Source organism: Telmatherina bonti, assembly GCF_933228915.1.
Source record: "Telmatherina bonti genome assembly, chromosome: 20".
Classification (NCBI taxonomy): Eukaryota; Metazoa; Chordata; class Actinopteri; order Atheriniformes; family Telmatherinidae; genus Telmatherina; species Telmatherina bonti.
This window is the reverse complement of record NC_136618.1, coordinates 27,111,402-27,132,099: the sequence shown is the minus strand read 5'-3', so window position 1 is coordinate 27,132,099 and position 20,698 is coordinate 27,111,402. Positions and strand designations below refer to the sequence as shown.

The following is a 20,698-nucleotide window of genomic DNA, read 5'->3' as shown; positions in this document are numbered from 1 at the left end:
CGGTATACAATATTATACTTCTATAATGATCTGTTTTGATTTTACTCTGCAAAAAAACACCTTGTAAATACATTTGTTAAATGAACATATTAGAGAAAAGGATTATAATCATCTTATAAACAGCAGAGTAGCACAAAAAGTAAATATTTTGCAGAACTGAAAGCAAGAAATGCAATATAAAAGGCAGGACCTCTCCAGCAATAATGCAGCACCAGTAAATACTGGGTTTTAGCCGGTGACCAGAAAGAACCAGCTTCCACCCTTTATTAAAATTGTTATGTAACAACACCTCCAATTGGCCCGCTCCAGAATTCCAAATTTAATCTGGTGATCTGATTGGACGAGACCGAGCGAGGGAGCAAATGGAGAGGCGGAGCTTCAGCCAAGTAGGGAGGGAGATTCGTCAATCTATGTTCATACTGACGCGCCGCCAACCGGGACCACGTAGGAGTACACGTTACTTTTTTTTGTCTGTATTTCGGGGAAATTAACCTCGAATTGACGCCAGGAAATGCAGGGACATGAATGAACACCGCGGGTTGAATTTGAGCCGCGTCTCCTTGACGGAGAAATGCACGGTGAAGGGCGTTTACCGTGTTTTTTTCTGTGTGTTTTTCCTAACAGGTAGCGAGCGTCAGCGCTCAGTCAGCGAGGCTCTGAAAGGAGACTGAATGTCCCGCTTTCTAATCTCTTGACAGCCTTTTTAACCAGTCCTTGGATCGGCGGAAGCACCTTACTCCCAACAGAAAAGATGGACGGCGTGTTTTTTCGGTCGTTTGGGGCCAGTTTGTGGTATTTGTAACAGGTAGGTTTGGGTGTTTATTATGGGAACAACCTGTCGTCCGCTTGGCCAGCTTGTGTTTATGAACGGCGGCTCGGAGATGACGGTCACACAGGGGTTTAAATGTTAAAGAAAGGGCATTTTTCCGCCATGTAAGAAAAAAAAAAAAAAAAAAGGTATAGTATGATGTGACTCGAATCGACTGTTGTAGCTCCACAGTCCTCACTGTAAAAACCTTTGCCACTCATAGTCATGGTCAGGGACAGGGCCGGATTAAAAGTGCACAGGCCCCTGGGCTCAGATTGTTCCAGGGCCCCCCTTCACTGCAACGTTGTGAAAATTGTGAATGATACGCCGGCGAAATGACATTTCTAACATCTCTCAGCCAGTGGTACCAATAGCAATACACAAAACACTGTGGTGTAACTATGTGGCTTTTATGTTCATTTTGTTTTATGTCCAAACATAGTGTATGCAAGTGCCCATTGGATAATCTGGCCTTGAACAGGGGCGCCACCAGGAATTTTCGGCCCTATGAAAGACAATGGCATAGACCCCACCACTTGATTGCAAATTTTATATTTTTGTTTTTGCTTAAAGCTGATAAAAAAAAATGCTTTTCATGGGAATAATAAAGTCCTATGTCCTGTTTTTAACCCTTTATGGGGCAAGTGACTATTTTTGATCACTTTGTTTCCTTTCATATTCAGAGTGAAACGTTTTTTGTTAACGTAACAACAGAATGGAGGTCGTGGTTCATACCATACCATATAAATAGATGATTATGTTAGGTTGTTTTTACATTAAACACATGTTGAGTTGCATTGTGTTAAAAGACTTGTCGGCTCAAAGCTGTGATTCATTGTTCCTCAGCTGTGATTAATTTCTACTATTTCTCTGCAGATTTCAGCCACTGACATGAAGAAAGAGGACGGAGTGGATTAGATTTTTTTTCTTTATTATTATTATATATATATTTTTTTTTATTTATTTTTTTCCACTTGGGCTGTCTTCTTCCTCCACTTCAATGTGGGCTCTAAAGGACTTCTCCCCCCTCGGTGGTTTGATATGAAATGATGGCAGCACGTTGGAGTAATTCACCCAAAGACGATGCAGAGCCTACACAAACAGCTGTTACTCCATCTTGCCAGGTAGGACTTTGGATAGACTGACTTATGGTTTAGAAATGCTTGCGCAGCTTTAGGATGGTGGCAGCTGACATGAAGCTGCTTTGTGCAGTTTATGTTTAACTGTTTATTAAGTGCAATATACTATAATGTAGTCTTTGACAGTTTGGCTGTGTGGCAGAGAATTATTACACCTAGTCTCCTTATGGAAGATCTATTTCTGGCACAATGCGTGCTCTGTGCTGGTGCACTGGTGTGCAAAATGCTTGCATGAGGATTCACTTGTTATAACTTGTTATGGCCTCCATGAAGACCCTGCTTTTGCTTAACTTCATCAGAGCTGTATCAAAGGTATTGTTACTTCCAGAAAACTCATGATGTGCTGCAGAATCGCTCAGAGTGGGAAACAACAAGTGTGAGCTCAGGATTGCATCACATCTGCCAGTGTTTGGGGTGATGGGGTTCATTTTTTTCCCTCTCTGACAACTGTTTAAGTGCACAAAGAGGGGTTTTTTATTGGCTGTCCTGATGTTACTAGGCCCTTTGTGGGTCTGCGTGCCAAACTCAGAAAAATGGCTCGTTGTCAAGCGCATCCTTTTTCCGTAGTTTAAGTGGTTACGTCATCATAATCACCATCACAGGCAAGCTCGGATGGATGTATGTCATGACAGCGCTACAGCGGTGGAATGTTTTGGATTAATCCACTATCAGAAAATGGCAACAGTGCTCTTGAGTGTGTGTGTGTGTGTGTTTGTGTGTGTGTGTGTGGTGGTAATCCTCTTACTGTGCCAGAACTAGCTAAGGATGGCATAAATCTTTGGTAACGGAGTAACTGGGCATCCTGACAGATCAGGAGTTAGTGAAACGGTTGCAGCTCAGTGCACAGGTGTCTGACTGTTGATGGTTTTCATTGAAAAAAACAAAACAAGTCTGGTAAAAGAACGGGATCAGGAATAATGTTTGTCAGGCTGGAAAAACGAACATCTGTATTACTGAGAGCAGTCTGTGTTTGACGTACAGTCTGTTGGAGAAATTACAGAAAGTGGAGCAATCTCCAAGATAGTAGTGGACAGTTTCTGTGTGCTCCTGCCAGCGAGGGCCATGTGATGTTGATTTAGCCATTCTTCTCAGTTCAGAGGGATCCATCAATTTGATTTGCAGCTGACCGTGTAGAGCCCAAATACACTGTCTGTCACACACTCCAATATTTGTCTGGAGTGCCTTTAGGTTTAATTACAGCATGCATTTGATATGACATCGTTTCAGAAAGCTGCTACGACGTTGCAACGTTATTTCTGTCCAAAGCTACATTCATTTTTCACCAAGATCTTGTAGTGATGATGGGTGACTGCACAAAGCCTTCTCCAGCATATTCTAGACTCAGTGGGATTCAGGTCTCAGGTGTGGTGGGCAATAGATGTCTGAAAGTGATATGTCACACTGCCTGAACCACTCTCACAATTTGAACCCGGTGAATCCCGGTGTGGTCATCTGGTAATATGGCTGAGCTGCTAGAGACGATGGAATAAACTGAGCATTCAGTTTATTCAGATAGTAGCATGTAGGGCTGCTTGATTATGACGAAAATTATCATCACGATTATTTTGACTGAAATTGAGATCTCGATTATTGAACACAATTTATCAAGTATTTTTAAACAACACTGCGCGTCATAGTGTTCTCGATGGTTGAGATTCGTGATGTTATCTAAGACACAAGGAAGAAGCATTGAACAGTTTTATTGAGGTGGGCAGGAATGATTTCCTGTGACGGTCCGTGTGACAGCGAAGCTGTCATAATGTCATATTATAACCGTCTAATGCACGGTTCAGAGTTGTTTATTCTGCTTTTCCCCGCTTATCTAGGAACTATTTTATGTTGGCCTCGATGTACGTTTTATGCCAAACAACCGCTGTCAGGCTGCAGCGCGTTTCTCTCATCCACATGTTAAGATAGCTGATGTGAACCAGCTGATTAACACGTTGCTATGGTAACGCCCCGTAACGGAGGGATATTACAGTGTTTAACTCGCCGAACTATGTATATGAAAATAAAGCAGCCAGTTGTCACTGACAATGGTATAAACTATGTTTAGGTGAACTTCCACAACCTACTGCAGTTATTCTACATGGACCTGCAGCCGGAGCCGACTGAGACTGGCCGCCTGGGAGTGCTTTAGGACGGGAGAGGCTCCCGCTGCTCCTTCCTTACAGTAACTGCAGAACAATATGTGTCTTCAAGTCAGTTGCCAAAACACCAGAAAAGTCTCTAATAACTCCAGTAAAAGTCGCCCGATTTGTCGCTTTTAACAATAAAAGTTGATTTAGCGAGAAAGTCGCCAAGTTGGCAACAGTGTCTGAATGAAAGCAAAGCGGCTGTGGGAGGAGTTTACAGCACAGCGCTGCAATGCCAGAGACGCTCGATTAGCAGCTGAAGACAGCAGGAGAGGAAACTGCAGAGAGAAAAATAATCACACCCTTTTATTTTTATGATCGTTAAAAACTCAGATCGTAATAGAGATTAAAACCTGATAAATCGCCCAGCCCGAGTAGCCTGACCTCATTATTTGGACGCATAACGTTGTTAAACCTAGACCTGACCAAGTGCAGCAACCTCAGCTCATGACACCGTCTCCACAGGCTTGTATGAATAGTCGTGATGAGTTCATCACTTCCTCTGCCTTTCTAGTTGCACTGGTGCATCCATCACTTTGCAACAGGATAAATCTGGACCAATCAGATCTTCTTCCGTTGCTCCTTTAGGCTTCACAGCAAACTGAACACCTTCTTCCAGCTGGGAAATGGGAAGCCTTTGTATTCTTGTCAGTGGTTGGTTAGTGGCATAAACATAAATTCATATCCTTTCAATGACAAATAATTGTCCACTATAACTAGTAAATTCTGCAAAGTACCAACCAGTTTGCAAATATAGACTTGGAAACTGTGAAGTCAGCCTGATATTTTTCCTTTTCGTCTATCTGGCTGCAGCAAGTGTTTCTGGGTTGCTGTGGTGAGGTTTAGCTTATATCCATTTCTACAATCTAATAACTGCTTCACACAACAGCACTCAACTCTCCCTCTGCGGAAAGCTGAAACCACAGCATCCTCTGTAGCTTCCAGCTGTGTAGCTAAAACTTGTAAACAGAAACTGATTTTCCATGAATGTCTCAGTCTCTGAAACTCGTCTTTGAATCAACTTTTACCCACTTCTGTGAGTTGTTGCTTGTTTTTTAACAGCAGATTAAAATAAAAGTCTATCTGTCTGCATCCTTGGAGTCAGTGCTGGTGTTTAACCTTGTTTGCAGCCCTGTTAGCAGTCTATTTTTATCTACCTGATGCCTGCCATAAGCACGCACAAGAATCGTACCCAACTTTGAAGCTTCCCAGCCAATGAACGGCTGTCCCCTCAGCATCTATTGAGAGATGAAACCCCAGGCGGGAGGAGGCTCCTCTGCATCATCGCGGGTCGCTCGTGAGGCAGATTTGAATCGGCGTCTTCTTTAAGACAAACCCTGGAGCAGAAACAGACGCAGCCCATCCTGCTGCTGCCAAAAGCCCGGCGTCAACGCAGTGGCAATTCAGACCCAGCTGCTCTGATCATTAAGAGAAAAACACGCCTTGTGTACGACGCCTGCCTATCTCTCAACTCAACCTGCTGTCAACCTCACACTGGCAGGGTGGCTCTGAGCAGCTGAGGCCTTTAGCTGTTTACATTTAGGCAGTTTAGAGGAGCGTACTGGAAAAAATGGTCTATTTCAGCTCCTTTTTTAGTTTTTTTTTGCCCAATTTAGGAAAAAAGTATGGATTGGACTGATTATTCTCTCTGATGAAGAGCTACATTTATACTAAATACTATTATATATAGTCGCTTTGGATAAAAGCGTCTGCTAAATGACTGTAGAATAGAATAGAATATACTCTTTATATACCTTTTTGTACCTTTATTTAATACTTTTCTGTTTTTCCTTAACGTAGCAGTGAAACTCCAGCATATATTAATCACATCGTTCATTTATAATGAGCAGGATGAGACCAATAGTGTTCATCTGAGTGATGCTCTCTGCTTTTTGCTAAATATAGCCCCTCCTAACTCTACAAAGCCACTTGCTATTTTTTTTTTCCTCCCCCGTCCACATGCGTGCCTTTCACCCGTCCTCTATTCCCGTGTGTTTTCAGTGATGCTATATTTAACCCATGGAAAGATGACTGTAGAGGGAAAAATGGAATCACTTTTCTCCTGAACGCCGCTACAAGCAGTGGATTTCTAAGTGTTCGTCACAACTGTGTTATTTTAGGAGCTGGGGGAGCATGGCACTGCTCGGTTTGTACCATGCAACAGCTTGTTATCTTTCCGTGGATGCTAAGAAGGTCAAACCTGCTCTTTTATTTCCCGCGTCAACAGACCAGTCTGATCCCATCTCTGAAGAGGCAGTCTGTGATCTCATTTCTTTCAGGTCTGAGAGTCATTGGAGTAAAAAAAAAAAACACTTTTCGGAAGAGGAGTTTAGGGTCTCAAAAGGAAAACGGCGTGGTTTTAGGAGCCATGGCAGCTTTTTAGTCCAAGCAGAAGCAATGATTTTGATTTGCATACATCTTGTGCATCACTTCAGGGGTCTTTCTATTGAGCAGATGAGCCTGACTTCTGTCTCTAGCATTGTGAAAGTGTCATTAAAGAGAAGTACACTGTAGGGTTATACTAGCTCTGGGACACCAACTCTCTCAGCCAGTTCATTGCAGTGATGCTAAAACCTCATCTGGGATGAGTGTTTGGATTAAAATTTGCCTTTTTTTTTAGTCAACGGAAGAAACAAACAAAAAACAAAAAAAGGGAATGTTGATGTTACACCTCAATAAAGGTCATCCAGAATATGTGACTGTAAATGTGTCTGGCAGCACTTTTATCTCTTCCTCTTCTGGAGGAGTGACGTTAAAGCTCAGCATGGTCCCTCAGCACGCTGCTTACTGTCACGCTGGATGCTGTTACTCCTCTCGTAAGCTGAGATGGATGTCGGATGCGTAGAGGGAGGAACGGAGGGAGCAGGAAAGTAGCAGAAAGTGTCAGCACAAACAAGAGTTAAATCACTGGAAAAATGCCCCACTTCTCCTGTTTCATCTCATGTTTCTTCATTGCGTATTGGCTCAATGTCATAGTCTCTTTTGCCTGGATGCCCCCTGTCCTTCATCAGATAAAGGGACGGAGAATAGAAGTGAGATGTGGTTTGAGAGGGGGGGGAGGGTTAGCTGGTGCAGGCAGACGAGCATGAACAGAACCAGTCTAATGCTCAGTGAGGCTAAGATGCTATCCATTACACATGCTCAAGGCATCTGTCAATACTCGCACCCCCTATCTGGCTCCATCTTTGGCTCTGAAACACGCCATTGGTCATCTCTGTGTGTCTGTGAATTGTTTAAACGTTCAGTTTATCTGAAAGCAGATTTCTTAGGCGATATTCACACTTGTCTTCCATATTGTCCCTGTGCACGCAGCATGCTTCATAAGTCACAGATCGTGCAGTGTGGAGTAGCTAGAAGATGTTTAGTATGTCGACTGCAGGCTTGTCCGCATCTGAAAGGTCAAACATTTCATATGAGTGCTCACACGTCTTCGTGCAAAGTTTTTACCATTGTTTGTTTCATTTATGTAAACATCAGCAGGTGAAGTCACCATTTGTAGCCATTGGTGTTGGTGTGTGTTAGTGTTGGCAGGAAACCACATTGTTTCCCTTTCAGTATGAGGAGAGGTAATGAACAAGGGCATCATTTCATAAATGCATAGCAGAAAAGTCACATTGTTTAAAAATACTGTTGTTCGTTTGATCATATAATATAAAGTTGCAAACTAGCCGTTGGTAGCAGAGGAAGCGCTGGACTTATCATCTAAACTATCTAAGCGGCTTAGAAAAGCATTTTTTTTTTGTTTTAAGTGTTAAAAAGAAACATGATATAAATAAATTTTTGTTCTTGAAGATTTACGTGAAGACTAAAGAAATCAAAAGTATGATTTAAGGATACATGTCTAAATGAAATGTTTCCAGATCATTTAGATCAGAGCGAGCAGTTTTCAGATAGCGTTAGCCTTTAAGCATAAGGCTAACGCCTTTTTTATAGGCATAAAAAATCTGAAAGTTAGACGCTTCTGATGTGATCCCCCCCCCGCTCCACTTGTGATATTTATAGAAACATTTTTGTTTGTTTTTCATCACATTTTAGGTCAGCTTATTTTGAGTGTTGCTCTCCATTGAGCCAGTTTATTAAAATCGCCTGGTCGACATTTATTGGGAGCAGTATTTCACTTTCAAAACCTTTAGCGGGAGATTTGCAAGCGTTAATCCCCTTAACTCCTTAAGTATTTGCTTTTAAACACAAAATGTCACAACAGGGTCTTTGTTTCATCTGGTTTTGCCAAAAGGTCAGAAAGCAGTTTGACAAATATCACATTTTGTGAGTGAGCTCTAAGTGAGTTTATTGGTTTATGTTGCTGATTGTCCTTGCGAGCCCCCCCCCCCCCCCCCCCCCCCCCCCCCCCCCACCCATGCTTATGTTTTCACATTCAGGTAGAGAAACGGTCCCTTTTCAATCCCAGCGTTGCATCGCAGGATCTAATGGAAATAATTAGCTAATATAGTCAATGTTCATATTTCTTTTCCCTCATCTCTTATCGACAGGAGATGCCACTCGGATTTAGTTTGTGTGTCACACAGTTGCTGAGTTTGTCGTATATGTGTGACGCGCAGACTCTCCATGCTTACAGTTCGTTTATCACTGTTTATCACCAGTTTTTTATGCAACATATGGCAGACAAACAAAATATGTTCAGTTTTTCTTTCCAACGTCGTGTAGCTGTTGATGATTGTGCAGCTTGTGAGTCTTGTGTGACCTTTTATGACCAGGCTGTATGCGTAGCCTCCTGACCTGAAACAGTCCTGTGTCTGCTTGATTACTCAAGCTGGCCAACTATTCTTTTAAACAAACATGTCTGTTATCATGTTATTGCTGCTGTTTGCCCTGCTTTCAATGAAAAATGTAGAATCCATCTTCCTGCACATGGCAGCAAATGTAAACTTGCTATTCTCCGTCTGCTAAAATAGTGAGATAAAGGAAAAACAAAAGAAAAAAACTAAAATGATAATAAACACACCACTTCTTGTTAATTAGTTTTATCACTTTGCACCAATTACACATCAATTAAATAACATGAATAATACCAGACAGCTATTAACTGGAATTCTGCAATTCTTCCACGTAATAGGCAAGGCACTTTTATTTGTATAGCACTGTTCATGTACAAGACAATTCAAAGCGCTTTACATGAAACAGGAAAAAAAGCATAAAAGAAAAAACAAATTGCAAAATCACAATAAAATCATAAATTACATTATGATTAGGAATTATAGATTCCTTCTTTTTTGTAGCTTGAGCTCTTTGAGAGATCCTACTCTGATAGGATGTCTTTGAGAGAGAAGACTTTACAAGTGAGACTTCTCTGTGGTGGGGGCTGCGGTACTCCTCTTACCTCCTGCCGTAAAGGGAAGAATTTTTGCAGAGTAATGAAATAAATAACTCTGGCTTCACACAGCATCCTGCATTGCTGACAAAGTGCAGAAGGAGTTAAGCTTTGCACTTTGAGGTAGCGCGGTCCTCGTCTTCAGCTGCAGGCAGGACAGCTTGAACCTTTATGAAGTCTAACCTCCAGTGTGAGACACTGCAGGAAGATGCACAATAAGTCAAATGACCGCAACCCTTAAAGAGTCAGAGAGAGAACGGGGAAAAAGACGTCCTACGCTGCAGTCTGAAGCATGTTCATTTGGAGTGATCTCTTGCTGCTTTGGATCTCCAGCTGCCTCTGCCTGGCACCGCTGCAGAGGCGAGCACAGGACGGCACAGCCAGCTGGGAAGAGGCACAGAGTGCATCAAAAGGAGGGCGGCTCACCAGAAAGCTGCGGCTGATAAGGATGAAAAGCGTAACTTCTTGTTTGGTCTTTCATGTCTCTTTTACACTGGTACGCAGCTTGCATTCTGCTGTGTAACCGTGGCGATGCTCCTCCCAGACATCGACACCCAGGTGGACATTTTTGCTCTGGATTACTGATAACTTTTCCCCCCCTGTTTTAAAAAAGGCCTTTTTTTTTTTTTTTTTTTTTTTTTTAAATGTTATGTCTGAGATAATCCCCTGAGTTTGTGTGCAGCAGGAATCATTAACATACTGCTAATGAAGCGTAGCCGGGCCGACGGCTGCAGCTGACAGGATACCCGCTGGGCTCACAGATGGGCGCGGAGGTGAACCCTTTGCTTTCTGCTGAGGATCTCGATTTCTTGCCCTCTCTTCAAGGAGCACTGCTGCCAGCGGGGTGTCTACTGGCACAGCGGGATTTGGTGCTGGTAGTTGCAGGGCAGGTGTCCCGGCAGCTTGTATTTTTCCAGTGCAAATGGCTCATCTTAAAGTTCTGGACTGTATGATTAATAATAACTGGAGCCTAATCTGCGATCTGTACTGCGCCTGGAGCGGTCAGGTTAGTTTGATTTTTCTTTTGCATTGATTACAGGACAATCCCTCCAGACTTCAGGCCGTTGCCGCAGGTCTGGACATTTACAGTACTCTGCAAGAGTTGAAAGCCATTCTGCAAAACTTTGTGATATTTTAAAGCAGACTTGGTTTTAAGCAACACTTTTCCAGGCTTTCTGGAGGGTTAGCAAAGTAGTTCTTTGCACTGCTTGTGAAACATCTTAAGTCCAGTTTTTGTTACCTGACAATTCTCTAAAAAGTATTTTTTTGTTTATTAAATAGCTTAACCTCTTCATTGAAAGGTTTATTTGACTTATTTTGGCCTCTCATGCGAAGGGCTGTTATAATTGTGGTTTCAAAAGAAACAAGACATGTAAGATTTCTACAGACGTGTCAGAAACAAGATGTGTGGGTTTTTTTTTTTTTACACAGTAGAAAAATGAAATGGTTATTTCCTCCTTGCTTGAAGTGAAAACCAAAGTCGTAGGAGAAGATGTTAGCATAGTTTCTTGGAGGTGGAATAAAACTTTTGACCACCAAACAGCAGAATACATCATATGTGATTATGTGATTTTTTTGCTACTCTTTGGCTGCTTGCAGGGTTTTTGTCCCACGGTGATAAGAAAAGACATCTTTGTAATCAGCAGGGTCTGCTTTCATATCAGAGCTAGTTAATGTGGTTTGCTTGAAGTGAAAATATTAGCAGACTCTAAAGTGGACACTGTTGCTCATGTTTCCGTTCTTACACGCCCATATAATTGCTCAGGGTTTGAACCGTGTTATGTTTGGATGCCATCGCTTGCTTGAGGCTTTTAGCTGAGTTTCTCCTTGTCATTTTGGCATGATACATGTTAAATGTAAGAGTCAGTTCTTCCTAGTGTGTGCAAAGATCTCTGTTACTGCACACATCTCATGCTAGCCTCTGCACGTTGGATTCTCATAAAGAAGAGGTTCATTTTGACATACAAGTCATTTTAGCACAAAAAAGCATGAAATGAAAAGGAGGTTAAGTTTACACGTCGTAGACAACTGGTCAACAAACCAGTTATGAATTGTATCTTTTGGCATTTTGTTACCAGCAGCCTGTCAGAGATCCATACCATAGTTCCCATTACTTTGCTTGCCTCTGTGAAATATTACAAGAAGAACAGTTTGACAGAAAGAAAAATGTGTTTTGCACACCCAGAGTTATTCCCAAAGAGCTTCTATGTAAAAACCAAGCGTGGTGTGCACGGTGTTCTTCCAAAATATGCGAGAAAACTGGACAAGTGAAAAAAAAAGACGAAGAGACAGACCTAAAATGCATATGTTTCTGTATTTACATCAGATGAAGAATATCAGAAAGTGATGCTGTTGCAGAAAGAACTGGTTGTAAATGTCAGGAGCATCTCTGCCAAGCGGTGATGTCAAGAAACGAAAGTTGAGGAAGGGAAATGGAGAAAGGGCTGATGTACGCCAAAAGGCACGAGGACTGGACTGAAAGTATGTTGCAACAGATCTTCATTTCCATTTATGTTTGCACATATCTCTGGATTTATGCAAAATGCAAATCTCTGCATTTATTTCCTGTTTTTCTGGCAATATGTTAAGAAATTAGATGCGGCTCAAGATATTTTGCACAGTACTGCAGTCCTGCTGGTTATGGTCACCTCTCCTCACCCTTCCTCTGAACTGGCCCTCCTCTCTGCACTCTGTTGCATTTAGCAGTTCTCCAGGAAAGGCATCCCTGACATGTTGGGTATTAATAGCCAGCATTCATTCAGAAGTGCAGCGTGGAACAGGAGACCATGGAGCGCTTAGCATGTTGACCTCTTCATGTCCCTGCACTTCCATACAGAGCTGCCTCAGGTGGCCCTGAAGCTGGACTCGTGCAAATAAACTTTCTTTAAGCATCTTCATGTAGTATTCTGATGAAATACTGGCACATATTTAACACGTTATTCATCCAACTGGCTACGAGTTGAGGACTATGAATGGGATGAGTAGTGTGTAAGGCTCAAAGCCTGTCTATGTTCAGCACATGATGTAAGTGTATAAGCATCTGAACATGCAAATATGGATGTTCTATCATAAAGTGCTCTTTGTCACGTTATCTAGCGTGTATCAATTTGTCTCCGTATTCACAGAAGTCAGCTTGGCACCATCACAAACGCTTCACATCTCTGACACGTCTCTGGCTTTTTCTCTGGACACTCAACACAGACAACTCATTGTTTGCTGCATTTTTTTCCCCCCTCGCTCCTGTTTTTTCATTTCGCCATGGAATGCCTGATGTGAGGAGTAAAAAAAAGTCTTGCCGTGTTGAGCAATGTGGCAGCCCTGCTCTCTGGCTTGCCCCTTCCCCTAATTTAATTTTAGCTGTGCTGAAAATTGTTTGCGTCCCAAGCTGAACTGATAGGCCTCTGTTTCCAGAGAGGCTCCACTGTCCGAGGCTCTGAAAACTGCCTTTGTGCGGCAGGAGCCCAGCACCATGCATCATGAAATATTTACAGGCCAACACCTGGTGTGAGGCGGATAAAAGGGAACCAGGGAAGCAGCAACACCGCTACCTAATAACTGAGAGGACCCAGCTCTGTTAACATAATGACCTGGAGAGAGATTTTAATTTGTAATGATAACACTTAAAAATTCCTGTGAATTGTTTCTTATCTCTTTTTTTAACTAATAATAAAGAATATTCACAAGAAAAGTGCTTAAATCAGATTTTATACCCACAGTTGATGCTTCCTGGAGACGCCTGGTACACAGATATATTCCATAGATGTCATAGATATACAAACACGAGGTGCTACCAAATACAACTTGCACTTGACGTCAAGCCGATCAGTCGTGTGAAGGTGCAAGCGGGTCGGATGATTCTTATAAATTCTCCTTCATTTATAACTCTGTTTTTCTTCAGTTCTCACAAAATCATCTGTCTCTAGTGTGAGATTCTTTATTAAACGGGCCGTTATCCTCATTGTTCAGATTTCTACTAGATTTGCAGAAACATTTTCAACACATCAGTTTCTTAGGGAACTGGTTGTGAGGAACCTTCATTTGCTGAAAGAATTTCAATCACAGATATCAGCTTTTTAAACTATATTTATTTATGTTTATTCCATTGTCTTGTCTTCATAACAAATGATGATGGCAGATAACTTATCAACATGGGAAAAAAAACACACAAAAAGAAAAAATATTTAAATGTTGTCTGTGTGAGGAGGAAGACAAAACATGGCACTGGGGGGCTTAAACAGCAGAGCTTATGTCAGAGGGCACTCTGTCAAACTTACCTAAACCTCAAAGCGCAACTTAGATTAATAATTCATAGATGAGGAAAGCAATTATACAAGGGCTTGCTTGCGAGTGGGTGGGGGCACCCTGGGGACTCTAATTGGCCCACCTGCTCTCTGTCTCTGAAGGCCTGGCAGAGGTGTCTGTCTGGGTGTAAGGGTGGTGTGTGCGTTTGTCTTCTCTTTGTTAGGATGCCTCTGGCTGTGAGCTTTTCATGTGGGGGGATGGCTTCCTCATAGGCAGCTGTCTCTGCTGGACATCCCAGTACTGATGGACCACACCCAACACTGCAGGAAATAACCAATCTGATCAGGAATCTGTCCAGAGCAACTCTTTCATGACGTTTTCTATCTTTTTGCTTGTAAACTTTTTAACCTCAGTGGGTCTTTATGTTGAACATGATAGTTTTTATTTCAAATAGACGGTGCGCTTCAGATTGATTGATTCATCTCTCTTCTCTAGAGTAGATTGAAGCTTTTTGGCTTCTTGTTGTTTTGTAGCAGGTCCCTGTTGTGGCCCTTGCTATGGACCTGTGTGTCGAGTCGGCCAACTCTACTCTGGTCTTTTTCTCTGTCCGTCTGTCTTGTTCTTTTCTCTCTCCTTCCATCTCCATTTCTCCTTTGTGGGGAGGAATTCCAGGCTGTTGGCCCGCACTATTGTGCCTCCATTAGCATATGAAAGGAGTCGAGGGGCAGTGAGATGAGGCGGGAAGAAGAAGGGAAGGAGAGAGTCATAAACCTTCCAAATCATTCCCAAGCTGACATCAGAGTCTTAGGGTGCATTCCCATCAGGATAGTCCTCTAGACTCGGTCCGATTGGGGATTCAGCTCAGTTGTAGGTGGTGTATCCATGAAGACCTTGATGCACTTTGGTCAAACAAGCCAAACCTTTACAACAATACATTCCCATTCCCACCAAAGGTGGCGCTGCACTAGTATTTAGCCAAAGAGGACAAGAAGAAAACTCCTCTTGAAAGCGAAACATGGAGATGAAAGTGTCGCTGTTTTTGTTTCTATTAAATTTACACTCCAACAATGGACGCAGTATGAACAACAGACGAGGGAGAGGACCCTTAACGCCATCGCTATGTATTTACCCACAATGCAACGCTATATGGAGGAAGAGACTTTTTTTTGTGACTTTAGTCTGCTTTGTGTATTTGTTCCACTTGAAACAGGCTGAGACCTGAGATTTAAGCCGGACTGAGTCCGCTGCTTTGGTCCAAATCTGAATTTGTTTGGTGCGTTAACCAAACAAAGACTTTCTGACCAAATGGCCAAGGATTCGAATCAAAAAGGCGGATGTGAATGTGTCCTAAATCAGCCCCTGTGCCTTTATCTGAAAAGTCTTTTTGTTCTATAGAGTTACAGAGGCTGACACGGTCTTCTCATTTTGTTTCATCCTGCAGATGATGTCCTGTAACACTAGAAATACATTTTTTTATTTGCCTGACTTTAAACCAGATTATCTAAACACTGATTTACATGTTGACCGGTCTTAGTTTGCTTGTGTTGGGCATAAAATCAGTCAGTCTAAAGAGAGAGGCTTCACTGTCTTTAGATTTAATGTGGTGTCGTAATCCTCTGTATGTATATGCAAGTCTCTCTGGTCTTTTTCAGATAATTCCAAGTAGTGATGCGAGTTTTATAGTTACAACAAGGTGTGGGCGCATGCAGCTAGATCCTGTGGTTGATCGACTGTAACTGGTTTTTATAATGAGCTAGAGGGGGCTGGTTCACATAACTGTGGCATGATATTTTGGAAAAGAGCAAATGTTCAGACATTTTTTTTCTTTTTACCGAGATGAACATTTGTTGTTGCACTGACTTTCCTAAGTTCACTATAAAATCCCCCTCCCCTAGCCTTCAGAGCTTTTAGTCTGTCTGAATTGTTTGGTGTGAGTGGGCAAGTTTTTTCCCTTTCCAGAAATCACAAGTTATAGAAGCCAAAGTTTTCCTCCTGGTCACTTTGCTGAATGAAGTGTGCTTGTGACACAGTGGAAACATGAGCTGTGATATTAGCCAGAGCTGTGGTGCTCAGTGTAGGTTGGAAGTATTTTCTAGCTATAAACATTTTTCAACAAGGGAACATTGCCAACTTTTGGGAATCGAGCTACGCGGAGAATAACTGCTGCAAAAGTTAACCAAATACCTGCTTTCTGTAGCACGAGCCTCGTTGGGAATAGATGCACAGTAATCCAGTTGGTGGCTGTAATTTCTGCATAAACTTTAACACATGACTATGTGATACATTGAAAGAGGCGATTTGAGTATTACAAGTGTTATTGACTTTAATTATATTTGGAGACACGTCCAATGCTAATATTTACACTGTAACAATCCAAAGTACAGCGATTACTTTTGGTTTGAACCCACGCTGTAACACTGATCACAAAAAAGTGAGCTTTGCGGTATGAAACCATGAAGAAACCATGAAGTAATGCCTCCCACTGAGACAAGTTCATGTTTACACATAGTCTCAGTTTAAGCTTTGTGACACAGATAGTAGATTCTTGAAAAATAAAATCTTCCAAGCAGCACGTTGTTTAAGCATCAGTTCACTGAAACACACCCTCTGCGTAAATACAGTTAAATGAGTTCATCTTCTAATGTAGGTAAAGCAATCGGGTCACAGTAAATAGGGAATCAGATTGCATTTAATACTCTAGAAAATGAAGATGTGGCATCTTGCTGCAGCATCGTTGCTGCGTTTCCCTGGCTGTACTGCTGCGGCACAACCGTCTGACGGCTGAGGACTACAGTACAGATCAGCTGTACGGCCACAAAGTGAAAAGAGGCGTGAACAGAATGCTGATTCACCCCATCTCGCCACAGTAACCCTTCACTCCCCCTCCCCACGCAACCACACAGACACATAATCCCAGTGACATATGTGCACAGTGCTGCTGTAAACACACAGTTGTGCTGTTTCTCTTTCAGAACAGAAAAGACAGAAGTCGTCTCCAGATGCTTGGTTTCACAAAGCCATGAAAACACCTCGTCCTTGGGACGTAACCTTGGTAACGCAGACAGGGATGTCACATAAAAATGCCTTTGCTTGCTAATTTTTCAAGAGCGCTGTTGTGTCAAGCTGGAGTAGACAGGGGAGGTTGTGAATAAGAAAGCGCTGGACGCTGCTGAGAAAACAAGCTTAGAAAAGATGCAGCTCTCTTTGGTGCAATGCAGACGGGGCTGGTGGGGGGGCATTGCCAGTGGGTGGAGCTGTGTGATGGAAGGTGGTGTTTTGTTTTCATCTATAACTGTATACACAGTCGCCTTTGCCTCCCGTCACCCCCCTCTTCCTCCTCCTCCCTCTCTTATGCTCTTTTGAGTTAATATTGTAAATTTTACCGACAGGCTGCAAGAGCTGAGGGTTGCTATGGTGATGTTTTTCCTTTTTATTTCTTACTTCTTACTCATCATCTTACACAGAGTGGTTACATCATCGATGACAGCAAGAGGGTGGAGCCAAATGGGGATGATTAATCCCACTGCAGAGTCGTGACAGAGAATCTATAGATCACTGATGTGTGTCGGTCACCCTTGCCATACTCCATCTCTACAGCGATCACAACTATCAGAGTAAAACACTCTTCCCCCGCAATCCCAATAAGATGTGACGGATTGACCAGACTAAGGAGAATGATTCTCTAATATCTGTTTTTAATACATAAAACACTCCATCGTGTCCTTCTTCTGTCCTTCTAGTTATAAAATGTTGAGCCCACCATATTTTTGCTGTTTTTGTCACACAGCCCTGAGGCGTCGCGGTAAAAAAAAAAAGGTGCTAACTGGCTGCCTGTTAAGAGCTAGAGCACGTGATTGGGCAGGCAGTACACACAGTACAGGCTTCACAGTGATAATGATGCCCTGTGTCCTCCAGCAGTCAGCCTGCGCACACCCGCTTTGTTCTAAAGCTGATGGCAGCGTTAACATTCAGAGCACATCCGCACGTATGGCCGTCTGACAGCAGGACGGAGATGGGCTGAGTACTGATTTCTAAATCAGGGTTGATGAATTGCAAGCAAAACCAGTCTAACAGTGTCACAGGTGATGTCAGCAGGGGAAGATGGTGGGAAATTAGCAGAAAATGTGCAGTTTTCACATGCATCTCTGTGTTTTCCCCCTGCAGCTTAATTCTGCTGCCTTTTTCTACTGTTCTAAGCGCATCCATCTGTTTTCCTTTTCTTTTTTAAAAGGGGTTTTTGCATACCAGAGTGTGTGGATCACTCGCTGACTGGGTGATTACTGTGGCGACGGAGAAGGCAGTGGACACTCCCTCTTTGTAATACGGCCCATACGCGACTATAAAACCATCTGATGCAGACAAAGAGGATATTTCAGCGACTGCAGAATGAATGAAAGAGAGACACGTTTAAAGAGAGATTGGGATGTAGGTGGTGTAAAATGTGCAGTGAGGTGCAGACAAGAGCAAAGGATAGTAGATGAAGAGGAGGGGGGAGAAATTAAGAGTTTGAGGTTTTTATTGTTTTCACCTGTTCCAGGTGTGGTCATCATGGCTTGGAGACCTGCAGGGTTTAGTTCTGCACAGAGTCCTCCGTCATGGTCTCCGGCCTATTCACTTCTCTTGAATGTTGTTTCTGTTGTTTTCATAAGGAAACGCACGTTTGACGTTGTGTCAGTATAACGAAATGATTCTTTACCTTTTTGGAAATGGTGCCTACCAGTCCAGTTCCTCAGTCGCCCCCCAATACAAAACGTACAATACCAGTTAAGTTTGGACATGCTTCCTATTAAAGCTATAGTTGGTAGTCTTGCTCGGAGACTTTTTTTTACTACGGGTGAAGTGGTTCCTCCTCCTGATAGTCTGTACATGTTGTAATCATGAACAATAAGAAATATAGTTAGACCCTTCAGTTTACTGTAAATCTGTAAAAATTGATCAATCCAAACGTTCGGACCAAATTGAAGTTGTTCATTTCTTATATTTTGTAAACTTCTTCTCCCGGCTCCCCTCCTCCCCCTCCAGCAGTGCGTACCTGATAGCCACACCCTGCATATAAACAGCGTGTTAGGATGAAAATACAATGTAGTGAAAAAGAAACTCGGAAGGCAAACATGGCTGAGAAAATGCAGGAAGGATTTCCCGACCCGGCTCGGATTATTTGCCTCCTCCCGCTAAACAGCCGAGAAAGAGAAAATTATTGGTGGAAAAAGCTGCGAATAAAAAAGCTTTGGATCACGCAAGGAGCAAAACCAGAGGGGGAGGAGCCAAGACAGGATATCAAACATTACCAACATTACCTACCCCAGCTTTAAATCAAGTTTGAAAGTGTGTCCAAACTTTTGATACAAAGGGCTCATTTTAAGAGAATAAAATCAGTAAAGTGATTAGATGCAAGTAGAAATGGTTTTTATTAATTTTTCTGTGTTTGACCTTGTTGGAAGCTGTACCTTCAATTCTCTTCTGTTTCCAAACATCACCACGACGCCTCCAGTAAAAAGCTATCATGCTGTTGCATGTTGTTTTAGAACAGCCAAGCAAAATGTGGAGATTGTGCGACACTTGGACTAAATCAGAAGACAAAGCAAAGCCTTTTTTTTTTTTCGTTGTCAATGAAGACCAATTAATTATCACGCTAATCACCATTACACTAAGGTAGTGTGTACTCTGTGGTTCCCTGTCAGTCTATTTCACTGCAGGGTGCAGACAGGTCTGTTTCAATATTAGTGCTTGAAGCCTCAATTGTGGGACTTCAAATATTGTTTTGATCAGGGGGTGGCCTGCAGAAATAGGTTGGGATTTGTAACCCCTGCTAATATGGTGGACCAGGTGAGCTAAACACCACCCTGCAATTGTAGAATTTGGAGTTTTTATGGAGGACATGGCTGACCGAAGCATGCATTATGGACAATTGATGCACACGCTACGAAGCACTGGTCTTATCGAGTAGCATAGCGGAATTTTATCACCCTCCCAATATTTAAAGTGGAACTATTATGAGCATTTCAGGCTAATTTATTTTTATTTCTTAGACCAGAAAGGCTGGGATTGATTGAGTTATTGTTACAAATCGCTTTATTTACTTCAGACCGACCCTCTCCGTAGGCTGTCAGATCAGCCTGCGGGCAAAACGAGTGGATTGAGACTCTTCCGCATTAAGCCCCGCCTCCCACCACTACACTACATCGGGAGCGTGCACTGCACCTGCTTTCGCTGTCATTGTAACATCTCATAAACAGAAGGATTAGGCTAATATGAACTCAATAAAAAAAAAAACAAAATACAATGTCAACACATAGCATACAGCCCTACATGTTGGAACCTGAATCAGACCCTGAAAACGAAGTGGAAAACAGCAACCCACAGCAACGAATGCAGCAGAATGTCTCTCTTTGGTAAACTCACCAGCCATCGTTGGAAATAACTTTATCCCACGTTTTCCACCCGCCTGATGTATTTGTACATGCCCTTGTTAATCAGTAGAAGGTAACCAATCACCGAACCTTATCCCCCGGGACGTTACAAGGATTTCCAAGTAGAAAAAAACTCTCTAAAACTACGCATTTTTCGTTGCCATGGAAACCGAACGGAGAGCGTGCTGGAACTCAAACTCAAACATGCGTTTAGGTGATAAAAAACAGTGCCGTTCACATGTCTGATGAGGATGCAACACTGTAGAAAGCTCAGAAAACTCCAAATACCATAATAGCACCCCTTTAAAGAAGGCCAATATTGACAATTACTTATTGAGAAGACTTAATCGTCCCTTTCCAAAAAAAACTGAAAAAAATGTACTTGTAGATTTTTGGCAATAAGGGGTTAAGCTGCAACACACACATCAGCTGCTAACAGAGGTGTATAAAGTAGAAGTAAAAAATAAAGTAGAAGTCCTGCTATGTTTTTGGATCTACCGATGCATTCACAAGCCCGGATTATCCAGTGGACATTATGGGCCTATGCCCAGGGGCCCACACCCACTTGGGGCCCATTTGGAGACTAGTGGGGCCATACACCAGCAGTTTGGACATGAAACAAAATGTACATAAAA

General features: G+C 42.4%; 1 protein-coding gene across 2 annotated transcripts in view; it reads left to right on the top strand.

The window, feature by feature from the left end:
• Positions 1 to 444: 444 nt before the first annotated feature.
• The window catches only part of arhgap21a (Rho GTPase activating protein 21a), a 108,441-nt gene continuing 88,187 nt past the window's right edge, over positions 445 to 20,698 (top strand). For both annotated transcript variants that reach the window (XM_079259814.1, XM_079259813.1), the window contains exons 1-2: positions 445 to 805; positions 1,685 to 1,932. In XM_079259814.1, the coding sequence (XP_079115940.1) occupies positions 1,855 to 1,932 (78 nt within the window). In that variant the 5' untranslated portion in view covers positions 445 to 805; positions 1,685 to 1,854. The remainder of the gene's footprint in view (positions 806 to 1,684; positions 1,933 to 20,698) is intronic.